This window comes from Tachypleus tridentatus, chromosome 7 (genome assembly GCF_004210375.1).
Source record: "Tachypleus tridentatus isolate NWPU-2018 chromosome 7, ASM421037v1, whole genome shotgun sequence".
Taxonomy (NCBI): Eukaryota; Metazoa; Arthropoda; class Merostomata; order Xiphosura; family Limulidae; genus Tachypleus; species Tachypleus tridentatus.
Window position 1 is genome coordinate 91929064 of NC_134831.1, and position 20741 is coordinate 91949804.

The window sequence follows — 20741 nt, forward strand, 5'->3', positions numbered from 1 at the left end:
ATCTTCATATCTAGAACAATGAACCACACATTACTCATCTTCATATCTAGAACAATGAACCACACATTACTCATCTTCATATCTAGAACAATGAACCACACATTACTCATCTTCATATCTAGAACAGTGAACCATACATTACTCATCTTCATATCTAGAACAATGAACCATACATTACTCATCTTCATATCTAGAACAATGAACCACACATTACTCATCTTCATATCTGGAACAATGAACCATACATTACTCATCTTCATATCTAGAACAATGAACCACACATTACTCATCTTCATATCTGGAACAATGAACCACACATTACTCATCTTCATATCTAGAACAATGAACCACACATTACTCATCTTCATATCTAGAACAATGAACCACACATTACTCATCTTCATATCTAGAACAATGAACCACACATTACTCATCTTCATATCTGGAACAATGAACCATACATTACTCATCTTCATATCTAGAACAGTGAACCACACATTACTCATCTTCATATCTAGAACAATGAACCATACATTACTCATCTTCATATCTGGAACAATGAACCATACATTACTCTTCTTCATATCTAGAACAATGAACCACACATTACTCATCTTCATATCTAGAACAATGAACCACACATTACTCATCTTCATATCTAGAACAATGAACCACACATTACTCATCTTCATATTTAGAACAGTGAACCATACATTACTCATCTTCATATCTAGAACAATGAACCACACATTACTCATCTTCATATCTAGAACAATGAACCACACATTACTCATCTTCATATCTAGAACAATGAACCACACATTACTCATCTTCATATCTAGAACAATGAACCACACATTACTCATCTTCATATTTAGAACAGTGAACCATACATTACTCATCTTCATATCTAGAACAATGAACCACACATTACTCATCTTCATATCTAGAACAATGAACCACACATTACTCATCTTCATATCTAGAACAATGAACCACACATTACTCATCTTCATATTTAGAACAGTGAACCATACATTACTCATCTTCATATCTAGAACAATGAACCACACATTACTCATCTTCATATCTAGAACAATGAACCACACATTACTCATCTTCATATCTAGAACAATGAACCACACGTTACTCATCTTCATATCTGGAACAATGAACCATACATTACTCATCTTCATATCTAGAACAATGAACCATACATTACTCATCTTCATATCTGGAACAATGAACCATACATTACTCTTCTTCATATCTAGAACAATGAACCACACATTACTCATCTTCATATCTAGAACAATGAACCACACATTACTCATCTTCATATCTAGAACAATGAACCACACATTACTCATCTTCATATTTAGAACAGTGAACCATACATTACTCATCTTCATATCTAGAACAATGAACCACACATTACTCATCTTCATATCTAGAACAATGAACCACACATTACTCATCTTCATATCTAGAACAATGAACCACACATTACTCATTTTCATATCTAGAACAATGAACCACACATTACTCATCTTCATATCTAGAACAATGAACCACACATTACTCATCTTCATATCTAGAACAATGAACCACACATTACTCATCTTCATATCTAGAACAATGAACCACACATTACTCATCTTCATATCTAGAACAATGAACCACACATTACTCATCTTCATATCTAGAACAATGAACCACACATTACTCATCTTCATATCTAGAACAATGAACCATACATTACTCATCTTCATATCTAGAACAATGAACCACACATTACTCATCTTCATATCTAGAACAATGAACCACACATTACTCATCTTCATATCTAGAACAATGAACCACACATTACTCATTTTCATATCTAGAACAATGAACCACACATTACTCATCTTCATATCTAGAACAATGAACCACACATTACTCATCTTCATATCTAGAACAATGAACCACACATTACTCATCTTCATATCTAGAACAATGAACCACACATTACTCATCTTCATATCTAGAACAATGAACCACACATTACTCATCTTCATATCTAGAACAATGAACCACACATTACTCATCTTCATATCTAGAACAATGAACCACACATTACTCATCTTCATATCTAGAACAATGAACCACACATTACTCATCTTCATATCTAGAACAATGAACCACACATTACTCATCTTCATATCTAGAACAATGAACCACACATTACTCATCTTCATATCTAGAACAATGAACCACATATTACTCATCTTCATAGCTAGACCTATGGCCCACGCATCAACCATTTTCTTATCTATGTTAATGTATCATCCATCTTTACATTCAGACAAACGACACCTGGTGTTCTGACTTCTTTCTGTTTATGCTGTGAAACAGCTACCGTTATCAATAGTGACCTAATCAGTGATCAGTAGAGCCCACTCACCCTCCAGTTGACTCTATAGTAAGGTTGAATACCCTTAACGGTAAACCTTGGAGTTTATTCTCTATGTTCGGCACAGCGAAGATAGCAGACTGTGCTATTTGCGCTTAACAACAACAAAAAGTATGATTGGAAGGATTAATGTGATTGAGCAGGTTCAGAATTATAGATCGTAGGGCGGGGTAGAAACCATGGCTAATCATTCATAATTTTCACTTAAATACTGCAAAAAATATATATAAATATTTTGTATTTTTGGTGTTATTTTTGTGTCCAGCATAAATAGTTCTTTATTATGTCATTAGATGGTATTTCTGTGATTTGTTTATTGATGCACAATCTTTACTGATTTTAAAGACCTGACTCTGAATATGTCACTTTGAAGGAAAGGGAAAATTGCAATAAAGTTTTGGTGAAAATTATATTTCATGTTTGTTTGAAACATATTTTAATACAACTTCACTTTAGAAACATAGAAATGTAATTAACACATGCGCCCTCCAACTCACAATTATAGGACTGGATTACTTTGTTTAGGGTTATCTTTTACAACTTCTTGGATTTGATGACCTTATCAAAAGAACGAATGATTCGTAGACTCTATTTACTCTCTCTTGCCGTGACCTTTCTCTACCAACCCTTATTTTAGAACACACGCAAAGGTTTGATAAAACTTTCACGAAAGCTTACAAAGACTGAAACTGTACGAATGAAATCCAGACGTTTAACTTTATATACACAGAAAAACCACGGCTGGTTTTTGTAATCTGTATATCACAAAAAAACAATACTTACATATATATATATATATAATTACATGGTGGTGAATCTACTACTGCTAAAAGATAATTCATTAGTTTCAAAATCCACTTTGGATCTCTTGTTTGAATATGGAAGAGACAGATGAAGGCGTAACATTGTTTAAGCAAAACTATATATAAACCTGTACACACAGAACAAGCAACCACATAATCTACTATATCGTGCTATATACACATTATTTGTTTACTTCTACATTTCTCGTTTGTACCAACAGTTTTATATTTACTGAAACAGACAGACAACACATAAGACCACTCGGAAAGTCTTGGTCCGATCAACAGTCAGTATTTGTTTTGGAATTTCGCACAAATCTACTCGAGGGCTATCTGTGTTAGCCGTCCCTAATTTAGCAGTGTAAGACTAGAGGGAAGGCAGCTAGTCATCACCACCCACCGCCAACTCTTGGGCTACTCTTTTACCAACGAATAGTGGGATTGACCGTCACATTATAACGCCCCCACGGCTGGGAGAGCGAGCATGTTTGGCGCGACTCGGGCGCGAATCCGCGACCCTCAGATTACGAAGCGCACGCCTTAACGCGCTAGGCCATGCCGGGCCAACAGTCAGTAATTTTCGAACAAAAATAAAAAGTGATTTATTTGAGATCTCATTGCTAACGATACGTTGTAAGTGCCGATAAGAAATATTATATATCAATGTAGAACTAAGCCTATTATGTTTTGCATTTTGTATCTTCTCCTCATAGTAAGTCTGATTTTAAACTTTTGTGACAAGTGTAAATAATTGTAATCATGCTTTTGAACTTAGAATGTTTCATAACTTCCATTTCACACCAAGTACTATGATGGCATTTCAGTTTAATTATTACCACTAAACAGATGAAACTTGCTTTAGATCAGACTTCCAAAATATTTCTGAAAGAATCGAACCACTTATTTAGATTCTGCTACTATAATTCAAAGGTCAAAGAAAAGCTATTCCAGCTGAGCCTAAGCTTCCTTTTTACGTGACCTGAACTAGAAATTAGATCACGTTGAACAGTTCACACGACGGTGTCTTCACCATGTTAAATAAATACACCATATTGGTTATAGATAATAGAGATATATTGTGCAATAACACAGTGCATTTAGGAGATCAGTTAGTGAACAAACTACACGTGATTATAGATGAGATATGGTTCCACTAAAAGTGTGTGAAGCAAAAATATGCTGTCTTAGTTATATATGAAACCAACGTTGTCGTCGATGGATATATCCCTAATATGACAGACGTGTAACACAACAGATTCCATTATGATTTTCGACTACACTAGATTTATTAAGAATTCTAGTGAATATTACCTCACGTCAATAGTGGATTACAACGGACAAAGGTTAGAAAAGAAAAAAACAAACAAACATTTATTACATCTTTAGTAAAATTGTCAAGAACAAAATCATTACGAGCGTCGTGGTTTAATGTTTAATGATTTAATGCGTTTCAACAAACATATTAAACTGTTAGAGTTTTCGAACTTTCCTCTTTTAGTAAACTTTAGGTTTCGAGGAAGTTAAGTACATGAACTGTAGAGTTAAGAAAATAACCATGTAAAACTCTAGCCGATGAAACTGCATCCACGATACTCTAAAGATCCGTTGACAGTGTTCATTCAATGTTTAATAGTAATAAATGACCCAACTGTAACTCACTGTTTTTACTTCAACTATACTCTAACTTATGATTTAGATGTAACTCCTGGGTTCCTATAACGTAGGGAACATAGGGAGAGATGTTGCTAGGAACTGACTCACGGAGTCCGTGACCTGATTCTGTTTGATAGCGCTCTAAATCCAGTTGGTGTCTTCATAAATGGGAGTATAAAACCATAATCAGCATCATACTGATATGTTGATAGTTCTTGTGCCTATAAGTTTGATATCCGTATCTTTTAAGCATCAAGTGGCGCCCTTAAACACAAGGCCTTATTGTACCTTCTAATTCTTACGTCTCGTAACGTAAGGAACACTGAGCCTTGTTGTAGGTCCTAATTTTTACATCTATGTTCCTGTAGTTTAAGAAACACAAGACCTAGTTGTGGTTTCTAATTCTTACGTCTGAGTTTCTGTAAGTTAAGAAACACAGTATTTATACGTTATTTCTAATTTTTTAAGTCCATGTTCTTGTGATTGGAGGAAAACAAAGCCTAGCTGTAAGATGTAGTTCTAAGTCAATGTTTTTGTAACTTATGGAATATTAGGCCTAGCTGAGTTTCAATTTGTTACATCCACGATCTGTATCTTTCAATATGTATTCCAATGTTCATGTACGTTAGTGATCACAGGACCTTTAAGAAATGGTTTGTACTCTGTAAACTACGTGAGAAATACTCTGATGCTTTTACGTGTCCACAAATGTGTTCTATATGCCCTGATTTTGTATGATCCATTACGCAGTTACTTGATTATTTGTATCTTTAGGACTTTGTAAGGATCATAATATAGCAGAATGTTAAGAGTTAATGGTAAAAGAGTAGTTATTTACGTTAACTTTAATTGTGTTACATGGGTTAACACGTATCAACTGTCCTACAGTGTTGACTGTTGGATATGTTACAAAGGTTGTTAACAGTTATCATCTCTTCTGTCGTACTGACAGTTGAGTTTGTTAACACGTATTATTTGTCCTGAGGTATTGACAGGTGGAAGTAATACAAGTGTTAAGAAATATATTCTGTCTCGTGGTGTTGAGCGTTGCGTGTGTTAGTGTTTAACAATATCATCTGTTTTGTTTTATTTACATAAGAATGTGTTACAGGTGTTAACAGTGCCATCTGTCTTGTTTTATTGACAGTTGGATGTTAACAGTAACGCCTGTGTTTGTTATTGAGAATTGGATATGGTATAGGTGTGAACACGTATCATATATTTTGTGGTGTTGATGGTTGGATGTGTTACAGGTGTTAACAATATCATGCATGGGGTGATGTCAGTTTCTGTCATGAAAGTCTTTGAGTCCAATTTAAAAATAGTTTTTCGTCTTGTTTTTAAAATCCACTTATTATTTACTGATCATTGTTTCGATATAATGAAATTCAGACACGCATATTGTACTCTACTCAAGTTATACATTCCAATTTTTCGTCTGGTTGTTTCACGTATACAGTAAATATCAGAATCGAAAGGATAATATTTGACAGTGTAGGAACAAACAACTACAGCACGACTAATACAGTAACAGTATGGATAGATAACACAAACGATAATGTTATCCACTGGCCCTTACCACAGTTAGTGCACATTGAAATTATCTGATTACTGTGTTTCAGTTTAAACGTTGGAAAGCCGCTGCACTCTGCGTCCGTATTTTGTAACAAGGAAAGGATTCTTCCAGCTTCTACTGCTGTTGGAAGTCTCTGTGACTGTATGAAGAGGAACATTGATATTGCCGTTGAACGTCACTCGAGTATCAGTAAATGCATCTGAGCAGCTGTAGCGTGTGTACGTTTGGTGGCGCTGCTCGTAAAGATTTACAGCGTTTTCACGTCGTTGGCAAAAACAGAGCATCAGTATTTTCTTAAACCCTTGTCGGAACCTAGAAGTAAAATAAAACCTTTTACACATAAAGTAACTTAAAATCCATTATAAAAACTCACAAATAATGTAAGACAAATAATGAAGTGACAAGAACTACTGTCAGAATCTAAAAATAAAATATAACATTTTCCACGTAAAATAACTTAAACCTTTATAAAAAAAAACTCACAAATAATGTAGGACAGTTAAATAATGAAGTAACAAGAACTACTATCGGAACCTGAAGAGAAAATAGAATATTTTACACATAAAGTAACAGTAACCGCTAGAAAAACTCACAAATAACGTATAACAGCAGCCCTTATCGAAACCTAGAAATAAAACATTTTAGTTGTTTTCTTAGTGCAAAGCTGAACAATGAGCTATATGTACTCTGTCAACCAGGAAAAATCGAATCCCGTATTTTAACGTTGTTGGTGTGTAAACTAACTGCTCACCCACTAGAGGAAAACCATTTAAATAAACAAGGTTAAACCCTGGTTGGAGAACAGAAATAAAATAAACCATCTGTATAATCAACTAATAGAAGCCTTTGTTAAAACCTAGAAATAAAATAAACCATCTGTATAATCAACTAATATAAGCCTTTGTTGAAACCTACAAATAAAATAAACCATCTGCATAATCAACTAATATAAGCCTTTGTTAATACCTGGAAATAAAATAAACCATCTGTATAATCAACTAATAGAAACCTTTGTTAAAACCTAGAAATAAAATAAACCATCTGTATAATCAACTAATATAAGCCTTTGTTGAAACCTACAAATAAAATAAACCATCTGTATAATCAACTAATATAAGCCTTTGTTAATACCTGGAAATAAAATAAACCATCTGTATAATCAACTAATAGAAACCTTTGTTAAAACCTAGAAATAAAATAAACCATCTGTATAATCAACTAATATAAGCCTTTGTTGAAACCTACAAATAAAATAAACCATCTGTATAATCAACTAATATAAGCCTTTGTTGAAACCTACAAATAAAATAAACCATCTGCATAATCAACTAATATAAGCCTTTGTTAATACCTGGAAATAAAATAAACCATCTGTATAATCAACTAATAGAAACCTTTGTTAAAACCTAGAAATAAAATAAACCATCTGTATAATCAACTAATATAAGCCTTTGTTGAAACCTACAAATAAAATAAACCATCTGTATAATCAACTAATATAAGCCTTTGTTAATACCTGGAAATAAAATAAACCACCTGTATAATCAACTAATATAAGCCTTTGTTAAAACCTACAAATAAAATAAACCATCTGTATAATTAAGTAATAGAAACACTTGCCGGAACTTATAGATAAAATAAAACACGTAATCAACTATACTAATCTAGATCTTCAGCTAATTACACGGTTGTTAATGTAATAAAACGTTAACTCCTGTGAATTACAGTTGAATTCTCAGTAAAATTCCTTCCTGCATGGAGATTATGATAAAATACAGCATCAGGACTTTTCAATACCTTATGAATTCTGTGTAAGATCTTTCGGTTGATAAAAACATAAAATGGGTGGAATCCATTTGAGTTTCGCATTTTGAAGGAAATACTTAATTATCATGAAAAAACTTTAACACAAAAGACTGATCATGTTGATTTTTCACACAAATCTTTTATTCTGAAACCTAAACCTCGTGTAATTTTCTTTACTCTAGCAAATTTAATGTTTATCGCATATACCCCGACAAACTGTTATTAAGCCTAAGGCTACATAATGGGTTTTATGAACTCTACTCGTAGCGATATCGATATTGTTATAAGCCTTCCGATTTACTGCTTAAATACCGAAAGGACTTTTAGATAAGATTTTATGTAATAAATTCTGGAAAAAATTTTATGGGAACATAAAAAAAAAACAACAGAACTACGTGGGTAGAGAAGGATTTGTTAGAGGGTGGAAAAAAACCAATGTCTGAAAGTTATTTCCTCAGGAAAAAAATGAGACCACGTGATGAAGCCACTATATAAATCAATAAGGTTATTTGTCACGGAAGATTGTCCGCCTGACGGTTGAGTGCTATCATAGGTTTTCATTGACAGTTGTCTGAAAGTAGTGTTAAAACTGATACCCTATTTTTCAAACTTACTCACGTTTTCTCGTCATCGCTCTTTCGGAAATAAAACAAAAAGTATTAAGACTTTAATATCAATAGCATTCGATAGAAATCAAAATATTGAATGAAGGAGGCGCCCTCTTACGGTGTTTTACACTCATTGGATAAGTTTGCATTTAGTCTTGGTGGAGGTTATATAAACAAAAGTAGGGTATACAGTAACAGTAGTGAAATATAGTATATATTCTTTACTTATGTTTCTGAATTCTATATAATTTGTAATAAGAGGTAAAATATATAGTCTACAGTAGTAAGTAAAATACATAGTCTACAGTAGTAGGTAAGAAATGTATACAGCAGTTGGTAAGATATGTTCTCTACAGAACCAGGTTAAATATGTAGCTGTAGCAACAGGTCAGATATACAGACTACAGTACCAGTGGTAAAATATACAGGATATAGCAATTATGGTGAAATATTTTATCTGAATTCTTCAGTAATAGAAATAAATTAAATAACATCAGTAATATAAGATGGACTTATAAGCATTGTTGTCTTAGTGTGCAGTAGCAGAAGCGGATTTATTACCATTGTTGTTTCAAAGGGTAGTATAAAAGTGAATTTATTACCATTGTTGTTTCAATGTCTAGTAACAGAGATGATTTTTATTACCCTTGTTGTTTCAAAGTGTAGTAACAGAGATGATTTTATTACCCTTGTTGTTTCAAAGTGTAGTAACAGAGATGATTTTATTACCCTTGTTGTTTCAAAGTGTAGCAACAGAGATGATTTTATTACCCTTGTTGATTCAAAGTGTAGTAGAAAAGTGAATTTATTACCATTGTTGTTTCAATGTGTAGTAACAGAGATGATTTTATTACCCTTGTTGTTTCAAAGTGTAGTAACAGAGTTGATTTTATTACCCTTGTTCTTTCAAAGTGTAGTAACAGAGTGGATTTTATTACGCTTGTTGTTTCAAAGTGTAGTAACATAGTTGATTTTATTACGCTTGTTGTTTCAAAGTGTAGTAACAGAGTTGATTTTATTACGCTTGTTGTTTCAAAGTGTAGTAACAGAGATGATTTTATTACCCTTGTTGTTTCAAAGTGTAGTAACAGAGATGATTTTATTACCCTTGTTGTTTCGAAGTGTAGTAACAGAGAAGATTTTATTACCCTTGTTGTTTCAAAGTGTTGTATAAAAGTGAATTTATTACCATTGTTGTTTCAATGTGTAGTAACAGAGATGATTTTATTACCCTTGTTGTTTCAAAGTGTAGTAACAGAGATGATTTTATTACCCTTGTTGTTTCAAAGTGTAGTATAAAAGTGAATTTATTACCATTGTTGTTTCAATGTGTAGTAACAGAGATGATTTTATTACCCTTGTTGTTTCAAAGTGTAGTAACAGAGTTGATTTTATTACGCTTGTTGTTTCAAAGTGTAGTAACAGAGTTGATTTTATTACGCTTGTTGTTTCAAAGTGTAGTAACAGAGTTGATTTTATTACGCTTGTTGTTTCAAAGTGTAGTAACAGAGTTGATTTTATTACCCTTGTTGTTTCAAAGTGTAGTAACAGAGATGATTTTATTACCCTTGTTGTTTCGAAGTGTAGTAACAGAGATGATTTTATTACCATTGTTGTTTCAAAGGGTAGTATAAAAGTGAATTTATTACCATTGTTGTTTCAATGTCTAGTAACAGAGATGATTTTTATTACCCTTGTTGTTTCAAAGTGTAGTAACAGAGATGATTTTATTACCCTTGTTGTTTCAAAGTGTAGTAACAGAGATGATTTTATTACCCTTGTTGTTTCAAAGTGTAGTAACAGAGTTGATTTTATTACGCTTGTTGTTTCAAAGTGTAGTAACAGAGATGATTTTATTACCCTTGTTGTTTCAAAGTGTAGTAACAGAGATGATTTTATTACCCTTGTTGTTTCGAAGTGTAGTAACAGAGATGATTTTATTACCCTTGTCGTTTCAAAGTGTAGTATAAAAGTGAATTTATTACCCTTGTTGTTTCAAAGTGTAGTAACAGAGATAATTTTATTACCCTTGTTATCCTTACAAAGTTGTGTGAGTTAACCTTGACTCTATCAGCCACCAGTTGGACGTTCAGCCCTCTAACAACTTACAAAGTTGTGTGAGTTAACCTTGACTCTATCGGCCACCAGTTGGACTTTTTTTTGTTTATCTATGAAGAGTACACAGCTGGACCAGAAATGTAAAACGAGAAGAAATACTTGTAAGTTTAGTGTTAATCGTGACTGAGAAAAAACTTCTTAGGGAAATACTGATGATTTCTATGATGATGTAATAAATGTGTTTAATCAAAAGGAAAGTTGGTTAGAATTAACGTAAATAAAATAAGTAGCCGAAAATGCCTTGTTATATCTTTAATTAGAAGTACTTAATATTAAATATCATTAATGACTACAAGTAATTTATTTTATCTTCATTCGTTGTCCTGTACATGTAAATATAATGTTATGATCAACCTTTTATGATTTTGTTTCCACATCAAGATAAATCGCCGCACGCCCCTTGCTGGTAGGTGTACCATTACTAGGTAATAGATGTACCAAAACTAACTGATAAATTGTACCAAAACTAGACGGGAGGTGTATCAATATTAGGTAGTAGGTGTACTAAGACTAGCTGATAGGTGTACCAAGACAAGATGGTATATGTGCCAAGACTATTTGGTAGGTGTACCAAGACAAGATGGTATATGTGCCAAGACTATTTGGTAGGTGTACCAAAGTGCCATTACTTGATAATAGAAGAATTTCCTTTTTTATTATTCCTTCACATGCACGTGGTAACGAACCGTGTGATGATTTTCTTTCACCTTCTGTCATTTCATTCCGATCACTTAATATAACAAAAACTTGTTCCGGTTCATACATTCATGACAATATTAATTGTACAAGTTACCCCTTATCTATGCCTAAAAGAACCATACAATAACGTGCTCTTGGCGGTAATATTTCAAATAGACACAGTGCTTCTTCCTCGTGAGTAACCTTAACACACAAGTCATCTAAATTATAATACCGTAATTTCTCGGTTCAATAACATACAATGTACTCTTCTATGCGATTTAGTGGAGCTGAGAATCGAGAAGATAATTAGTTTAGGTTCAGTCGAATCATTCAATAAAATAACAACATTCATTTAACATAAGGAAGTTAAAAAACAAACAAACTAAATATCCAACATCAGATAGCTTTTACCTATCATGTGTAGCTTTGTTAAGTATAGAATGGTGCTCGCTCTAGTGCACGTAGGTTGTATTATATATCATAAAGAGTATATAAATATACAAATACCTTTTTTATCTTTCACTAAATATACTATTCACCATTTTCTCATCTTTCTAATGACACCTGATGTACGAGGGCTGTTCAAAAAATACGCGGACTGTTTGAATTGCGCGGCTCCAGTTGGTTCCAGGGGAATCCGCTTGGTGTCGCCAGGTTCGCACATATTAGCTGATTACGACGCCATTTCCCGATTGCAGATATCTTCATTTGTGTATGAGCTACGCGGTTTTAAGTGAAGTGCGATTTTTTCGTTTTGCGGATTTCAGAATGAATGACCTGAAGGAGCAACGACTTGCTGCGAAATTTTGTGTTAAACTTGGAAAATCTGCGACTGAAACTTTTGCTATGCTTAACACGGTTTACGGTGATGTTGCTATGAAGCGTACGGCATGTTTCAAGTGGCATGAACGTTTTAAGGATGGTCGACAGTCCATTGAAGATGATGAGCGTCCTGGACGTCCTTCCACGTCAACGGACGACCCACACGCCGACAAAATCAACACCCTGGTGCGGGCAAATCAACGTCTGGCTGTCAGGGAGCTTGCTGAAGAGTGTGGGATATCAGTTGATTCTTGTTACGAGATTTTGACCGAAAAATTGAAGATGCACCGCGTTGCTGCGAAATTTGTGCCTCAGAACTCGTGAGTTTTTGGCCAAACACTCGATCACTGTTCTTCCCCACCCCCCACTCACCTGACCTTGCTTCTTGCGATTTTTTCTTGTTCCCCAAACTCAAAAGACCCTTGAAAAGAAGAAGATTTGAAACGATTCCCGAGATTAAGGCAAATGCGACGAAGGAGCTGGAGGACATTACAAAAGAAGCGTACCAGGACTGTTTCAACAAGTGGAAACACCGTTGGGATAAGTGTGTGCGTTGGGGAGGAGAGTACTTTGAAGGGGTCCCAGGCCTGTAACTTCTAAATAAAGTACATTTTGTTTTATGACGTCAGTCCGCGTATTTTTTGAACAGACCTCATACTTTATTACACCGAATGTGTTTTATTACACCCGACCGCACGCTCGGAGCTGATAACATAACCTCAGATTTTAGGTTCCTCGCAACTGATACAACGTTTCTGTGACCATCACATAATTAAAGCATTGTGTTAGGTTCAATGTACGTTTAATTGTTTCAACATTTTAAGTTTAGGTTTTGTTATCTTTTCAGAAGTCTATACTTGACAGGAAACCTTAGGAGTCGAATAAATCTAAGAATAACGTCTTTTCGACTTTCTTGAAGATCACACTTAATATAGGATGACGTTAGGAACTCATTCGCCGCCGTTTGATGAGTTAGGTGTAATTAAGAAGTTACAATAAACAGCCACAGTGTCCCAAACTCGTATGTCACAAAAGATATTTGGTTTTGAAACGTGATTGTATTTGTCTCACAAGTCTATCATTAGATACTTGACGAAAACTATGAATATCAAACCTACCATCAGGAACCATCACGTAGTAAAGCTACATAACTAAAACTATGAATATCAAACCTACCATCAGGAACCATCACGTAGTAAAGCTACATAACTAAAACTATGAATATCAAACCTACCATCAGGAACCATCACGTCGTGAAGCTACATAACTAAAACTATGAATATCAAACCCACCGTCTGAAACCATCACGTAGTAAAGCTACATAACTAAAACTATGAATATCAAACCTACCATCAGAAGCCATCAAGTCGTGAAGCTACGTAACTAAAGCTATGAATATCAAACCTACCATCAGAAACCATCAAGTCGTGAAGCTACGTAACTAAAGCTATGAATATCAAACCTACCATCAGGAACCATCACGTAGTAAAGCTACGTAACTAAAACTATGAATATCAAACCTACCATCAGGAACCATCACGTCGTAAAGCTACGTAACTAAAACTATGAATACCAAACCTACCATCAGGAACCATCACGTCGTGAAGCTACATAACTAAAACTATGAATATCAAACCTACCATCAGGAACCATCACGTAGTAAAGCTACGTAACTAAAACTATGAATATCAAAGCTACCATCAGGAACCATCACGTCGTAAAGCTACATAACTAAAACTATGAATATCAAACCTACCATCAGGAACCAGCACGTCGTGAACCTAGATCTGATTACAAATTGTTTTTGTGAATCTTGTGAGATTTTGTTTTTTGGAAAAAAAACAACAACATTATTTAGCCTAGCACCTCATACTAGGTTGTTATTATATAACTTACATGATTCTAAAACTCTCAAAATATTTTTTTTTTATTTACCGAACAACTGGTGTTTGGTAAAGTAATAATACCACTAGAGAGCGGCAGTGTCGTTACCTGCTGTTCATCCAACAGTAGATAATAGGGTTGTACATGGAGTTCGACATGGCGAGCCAGTAGATGCCAAGATAGATGTGTTGAACGTTCTTGTAACTTATTATTTCTCTGTGGTGATGAGCCAGGAGGAAGTAGATGTGGTAAGGAAGCCAACATACAGCGAAGATGAATACTACGACAATCATCATCTTCACAATCTGTTAATACATTAAACTGTACAGTAGTATCTTAACAACACATTAAACTGTACATTATTATTTTAACAACACATTATATATAATACAGTAGTACCTTAACAACACATTAAACTGTACAGTAGTATCTTAACAAGACATTAAACTGTACATTATTATTTTAACAACACATTATATATAATACAGTAGTACCTTAACAAAACATTATATGATTTGTTTGTTTTGAATTTCGCGCAAAGCTACTCGAGAGCTATCTGCACCAGCCGTCCCTAATTCAGCAGTGTAAGACTAGAGGGAGCTAGTCATCATCAATGTACTATATGGATTTATATTTCTTTATTCCAGTAACATATAAAATACATGAACGTATTTGAATGAACTTATGAAAACGTTGATGACCGAAGAAAACTGAAACCAAATTGTTATATAAGGTACCGGAGTTTGAGCCTTATTCTTTTGGTTCTCTTGTTGTTTTTTGTAGTTAAGAGCGAATATAAAAAAAAAAGGACTATCTATGCTATGTTCACCACTCGTTATAAGTCCTCAGATTTGTCGCTGGTCACTGTGGGGCCAGTCTTGCTCATTTATTATACCTTTTATGACGAATAAATTTGTGTCTGAAATTGAACTATATTACATCAACATATCTCTCAACAATGTTTTAGTTATATTAACATATCTTTTAGCCATTGTCTTCTGTTGAAGTTATTTCTGGGCCTATGATAGATTGGTCATAAGCTTATTATGAATTATATATTTTCAAATCAAATCTAACAATTACGTTTATTGTCCTAAATTATTGAATATTCTGTAAGTAAAACACAAAGCTAATTTTTACTAATACCTTAATGTCTACAACCATTCTTTTTTTACTAGCATCATAATAATCCTTCACTGAAACCCGTCTTATTTTTACAATACAGGTCGTGTACGTATCCTCTTATCCTCACCGTATTCGTATCCTGTCTTATTCTAAGCAACCTTAATGTTCAAGAAACAAATCTTCTTTAATATGATACAAAACTCACCTTTCTCTTCGATTTGATGGCTTCCATCTGTGTGGGTGTACATTCGCCTATACTTTCGCTACCCCAGAGCTCCTGGCCAACACGAAAATACGTAAATGTCATTGACGTAATGGGCAAAATGTAAGCCAGAACCAGGATCATTACGTTGTAACTGTAAGAACCAAACTTACATGTCATATAACGTTTGTAGCTAATGTATGTAACATCAACAGTGAGTACAGAATTATCATTAGCGTGAATATATCAATGTTCAGTGTAAACCTGTCTGGTATGAACGTGGTTACCATAACCCTAAGTTACAAACAGTTACAATAATTTTGCATACACCATCATCACATAACGTAAATAGGGAAAGCGTAAAACCGGTCAACATAGTATTCTATTTGTATTAAGACTTTTTTTTAGCTAGGCGATCACTACGTGCTTGTTAAGCCTTCTTCAGATGCAAGACGTTTCCATTAAGTTAAAAGAATGTCTTGATAGTCCAGATAAACTAATTAGCACAAATGCGAGTACGCCTTTTAAAGGCTTGAAACGTTACTTACAACATTATATGTATTATTATTACACAGCTCAAACATATATGATATAGAAAAGTTACTTTAGTTTGAACTACATCAACACCGTATATTTTCAACGTTTCCAGCACACACAAAGTAACATTAACACTGTCTACATAAGCACCGTACATTTTAAACGTATTCAGCACACACAAAGTCACTTTAATCTTTATTGCATCAGCACCGTACAAAGTTTATGTTTCGGTTGATCACTTTCCAGTACATAAACATAAAACAACAAAATCAATAAATATCTGCACGTTACATTCCTCGTTTCTTCATATATTTGGATAATCGTCCATTCTAAAGGAAGAAAAATTTGTTACGCACAAAACTACACAATGAGTATCGAAACCCACTTTTTAATACTATAAATCTTAAGACGTGCCCCTGAGCTTCTGGAGGGTAATGAGGTGTTGTTGTCAGATTACTCGATGTTTGTTCTGCAGTATTGAAAGCCCAAGAATATGATCTACGCTATCTTCAACAGGTATAAAAGTAGAATACGTTAGGCTTAACTCTCATAAAATGTGTTCACTTATGTAAAGGTTGTACGTAAAGAACACGAAAGCTATATTAGGAAAAGTACAGATTATCCTATATGACTATTATATTTCACAAAGCAGTCAGATAGCTCTTTTGTAATAACTCATATATTCCTCTTTAACATGTAAATGTTCGAAGAAATATCCACCTTGTGAAAGTTTCCACGGTACTCAGAGGGGTGTTCCATTTGAAAACTCTGTGATGTAATAATATGATTATTTTTATTACCCTAAAAAGCTTTTAAGCAACACATCTTGAACATGTATTTGCCCACGTTAAAGTCTGAGAGGACTAATAGTAGAGAAGGTTCTGTGAGAGGACTAACTGTAAGGACGTTTCTGTGAGAGGACTAACTGTAAGTACGTTTCTGTCAGAGGACAAACTGTAAGAACGTTTCCCTGAGAGAACTAACTGTAAGAACGTTTCCCTGAGAGAACTAACTGTAAGGACGTTTCTGTGAGAAGACTAACTGTAAGGACGTTTCTGTGAAAGGACTAACTGTAAGGACGTCTCTGTGAGAGGACTAACTGTAAGAACGTTTCTGTGAGAGGACTAACTGTAAGCACGTCTCTGTGAGAGGACTAACTGTAAGGACGTCTCTGTGAGAGGACTAACTGTAAGGACGTCTCTGTGAGAGGACTAACTGTAAGGACATTTCTGTGAAAGGACTAACTGTAAGGACGTTTCTGTGAGAAGACTAACTGTAAGGACGTTTCTGTGAGAAGACTAACTGTAAGGACGTTTCTGTGAGAGGACTAACTGTAAGGACGTCTCCGTGAGAAGACTAACTGTAAGGATGTCTCTGTGAGAGGACTAACTGTAAGGACATTTCTGTGAAAGGACTAACTGTAAGGACGTTTCTGTGAGAAGACTAACTGTAAGGACGTTTCTGTGAGAAGACTAACTGTAAGGACGTTTCTGTGAGAGGACTAACTGTAAGGACGTCTCTGTGAGAGGACTAACTGTAAGGACGTTTCTGTGAAAGGACTAACTGTAAGGACGTTTCTGTGAGAAGACTAACTGTAAGGACGTCTCTGTGAGAGGACTAACTGTAAGGATGTCTGCGAGAAGACTAACTGTAAGAACGTTTCTGTGAAAGGACTAACTGTAAGGACGTTTCTGTGAGAAGACTAACTGTAAGGACGTTTCTGTGAGAAGACTAACTGTAAGGACGTTTCTGTGAGAGGACTCACTGTAAGAACGTTTCTGTGAGAAGACTAACTGTAAGGACGTTTCTGTGAGAGGACTAACTGTAAGAACGTTTCTGTGAGAGGACTAACTGTAAGGACGTCTCTGTGAGAGGACTAACTGTAAGGACGTCTCTGTGAGAGGACTAACTGTAAGAACGTTTCTGTGAGAGGACTAACTGTAAGAACGTTTCTGTGAGAGGACTAACTGTAAGGACGTCTCTGTGAGAAGACTAACTGTAACGACGTCTCTGTGAGAGGACTAACTGTAAGGACGTTTCTGTGAGAGGACTAACTGTAAGGACGTCTCTGTGAGAGGACTAACTGTAAGGACGTCTCTGTGAGAGGACTAACTGTAAGGACGTTTCTGTCAGAGGACTAACTGTAAGAACGTTTCCCTGAGAGAACTAACTGTAAGAACGTTTCCCTGAGAGAACTAACTGTAAGGACGTTTCTGTGAGAAGACTAACTGTAAGGACGTTTCTGTGAAAGGACTAACTGTAAGGACGTCTCTGTGAGAGGACTAACTGTAAGGACATTTCTGTGAAAGGACTAAGTGTAAGGACGTTTCTGTGAGAAGACTAACTGTAAGGACGTTTCTGTGAGAAGACTAACTGTAAGGACGTTTCTGTGAGAGGACTAACTGTAAGGACGTCTCCGTGAGAAGACTAACTGTAAGAACGTTTCTGTGAGAGGACTAACTGTAAGAACGTTTCTGTGAGAGGACTAACTGTAAGGACGTCTCTGTGAGAAGACTAACTGTAAGGACGTCTCTGTGAGAGGACTAACTGTAAGAACGTTTCTGTGAGAGGACTAACTGTAACGACGTCTCTGTAAGAGGACTAACTGTAAGGACGTTTCTGTGAGAGGACTAACTGTAAGGACGTCTCTGTGAGAGGACTAACTGTAAGGACGTCTCTGTGAGAGGACTAACTGTAAGGACGTCTCTGTGAGAAGACTAACTGTAAGGACGTTTCTGTGAGAGGACTAACTGTAAGGACGTCTTTGTGAGAAGACTAACTGTAAGGACGTCTCTGTGAGAAGACTAACTGTAAGGACGTTTCTGTGAGAGGACTAACTGTAAGGACGTTTCTGTGAGAAGACTAACTGTAAGGACGTTTCTGTGAGAGGAGTAACTGTAAGAACGTTTCTGTGAGAGGACTAACTGTAAGGACGTCTTTGTGAGAAGACTAACTGTAAGAACGTTTCTGTGAGAGGACTAACTGTAAGGACGTCTCTGTGAGAGGACTAACTGTAAGGACGTCTTTGTGAGAAGACTAACTGTAAGGACATTTCTGTGAGAGGACTAACTGTAAGAACGTTTCTGTGAGAGGAGTGACTGTAAGGACGTCTTTGTGAGAGGACTAACTGTAAGGACGTCTTTGTGAGAAGACTAACTGTAAGGACGTCTCTGTGAGAAGACTAACTGTAAGGACGTCTTTGTGAGAGGACTAACTGTAGAGAAGTCAGTGAGACAGGTTGAGAAAATGAAAAAAACTTGCGAAGATTTCGTATCATATTTTGATATTTAATGTATTTATAGTTTGTTTCTGTAAATAATTCACGTCTTTTCACGTTTTCATATTTTATTTAACTAATCGGTTTTGTCTCGTATCACACGTGACCTTAAAAATTAGAGACATGGTGGTCACAACTTAGGACAGATAACATGTAGTTTGTTTATTTGTTTCATTGATCATGCCTGATAGAAGAGAGTGGGACTATATTGAAACAAAGGGTGCTATGAGTTATGTAGAGGTACAAATAAAACCTGTTTATAACATCAATTAATAAAGTGTTTATAGGTCCATTTCTACAGAGATTTTGGGTTATTAACACGAGTATATTGTCATGTAAGAAAGCATCAATGAAACGTTCTAAACCTACATGTATTCTGTGTAACTTTGCGTGGTGGGTCCATCTGGCCAGACCATGTAACATATAACTCGATAATCTCCATTAGAGTACTCTTCCTTCATGGTAGTTGAATAGAGAATGTTTGGTAGAGACAAAACACTGCTGGCAAGCCATATCCACAGGGTGATGTTGAGGGTTGTGACACGGGACATCCGCGGCTTTAATGGATGCATGATGGCCATATACCTGCAAAACATTTACATTTGTGTCGTAAAATATATTATTTATAAATATAATGTGCTAATAAAAGTTCGTATGCTAACCTTCAGATTACTTATGCAAATATCAGGGGTGAAATTAATAAGAGTTTATTATTGATAGAGATGAATGATTTATCTTATCGACCAAACAAAATAACAGAATGTAAAAACTAAATATTTATAAAAGTGGAAAGAGCAAATCTAAATATGAGAACATAGCTTCAGTTTAAAAGTACAACGAAAGAGCAAATCTAAATATGTGAACATAGCTTCAGTTTAAAAGTACAACGAAAGAGCAAATCTAAATATGAGAACATAGCTTCAGTTTAAAAGTGCAACGAAAGAGCAAATCTAAATATGAGAACATAGCTTCAGTTTAAAAGTACAACGAAAGAGGAAATCTAAATATGAGAACATAGCTTCATTTTAAAAGTACAACGAAAGAGCAAATCTAAATATGAGAACATAGCTTCATTTTAAAAGTACAACGAAAGAGCAAATCTAAATATGAGAACATAGCTTCAGTTTAAAAGTACAACGAAAGAGCAAATCTAAATATGAGAACATAGCTTCAGTTTAAAAATACAACGAAAGA

At 34.9% G+C, this 20741-nt stretch overlaps 1 protein-coding gene across 1 annotated transcript; it reads right to left on the minus strand.

The window, feature by feature from the left end:
- Positions 1-5639: 5639 nt before the first annotated feature.
- LOC143258061 (tachykinin-like peptides receptor 99D) lies at positions 5640-20128 on the minus strand. Its single transcript, XM_076517083.1, has 4 exons — positions 19917-20128; positions 15737-15887; positions 14515-14711; positions 5640-6799 (listed from the first exon to the last, which is right to left on the minus strand). Exons 1-4 carry the CDS (start codon positions 20126-20128, stop codon positions 6535-6537), a joined length of 825 nt encoding a protein of 274 aa, XP_076373198.1. The 3' UTR covers positions 5640-6534.
- Positions 20129-20741: the final 613 nt, after the last annotated feature.

What these genes read in the sequence shown, in the direction of transcription:
- LOC143258061 (XM_076517083.1), bottom strand. Translation starts at nt 20,128, where the DNA reads ATGGCCATCATGCATCCATTAAAGCCGCGGATGTCCCGTGTCACAACC. An exon ending in CAAAGTTACACAGAATACAT is followed by an intron (nt 15,888 to 19,916) that starts GTAGGTTTAGAA and finishes TGGTTCTTACAG; the next exon opens with TTACAACGTAATGATCCTGG. An exon ending in TACTGTTGGATGAACAGCAG is followed by an intron (nt 6,800 to 14,514) that starts GTAACGACACTG and finishes TTTTACTTCTAG; the next exon opens with GTTCCGACAAGGGTTTAAGA.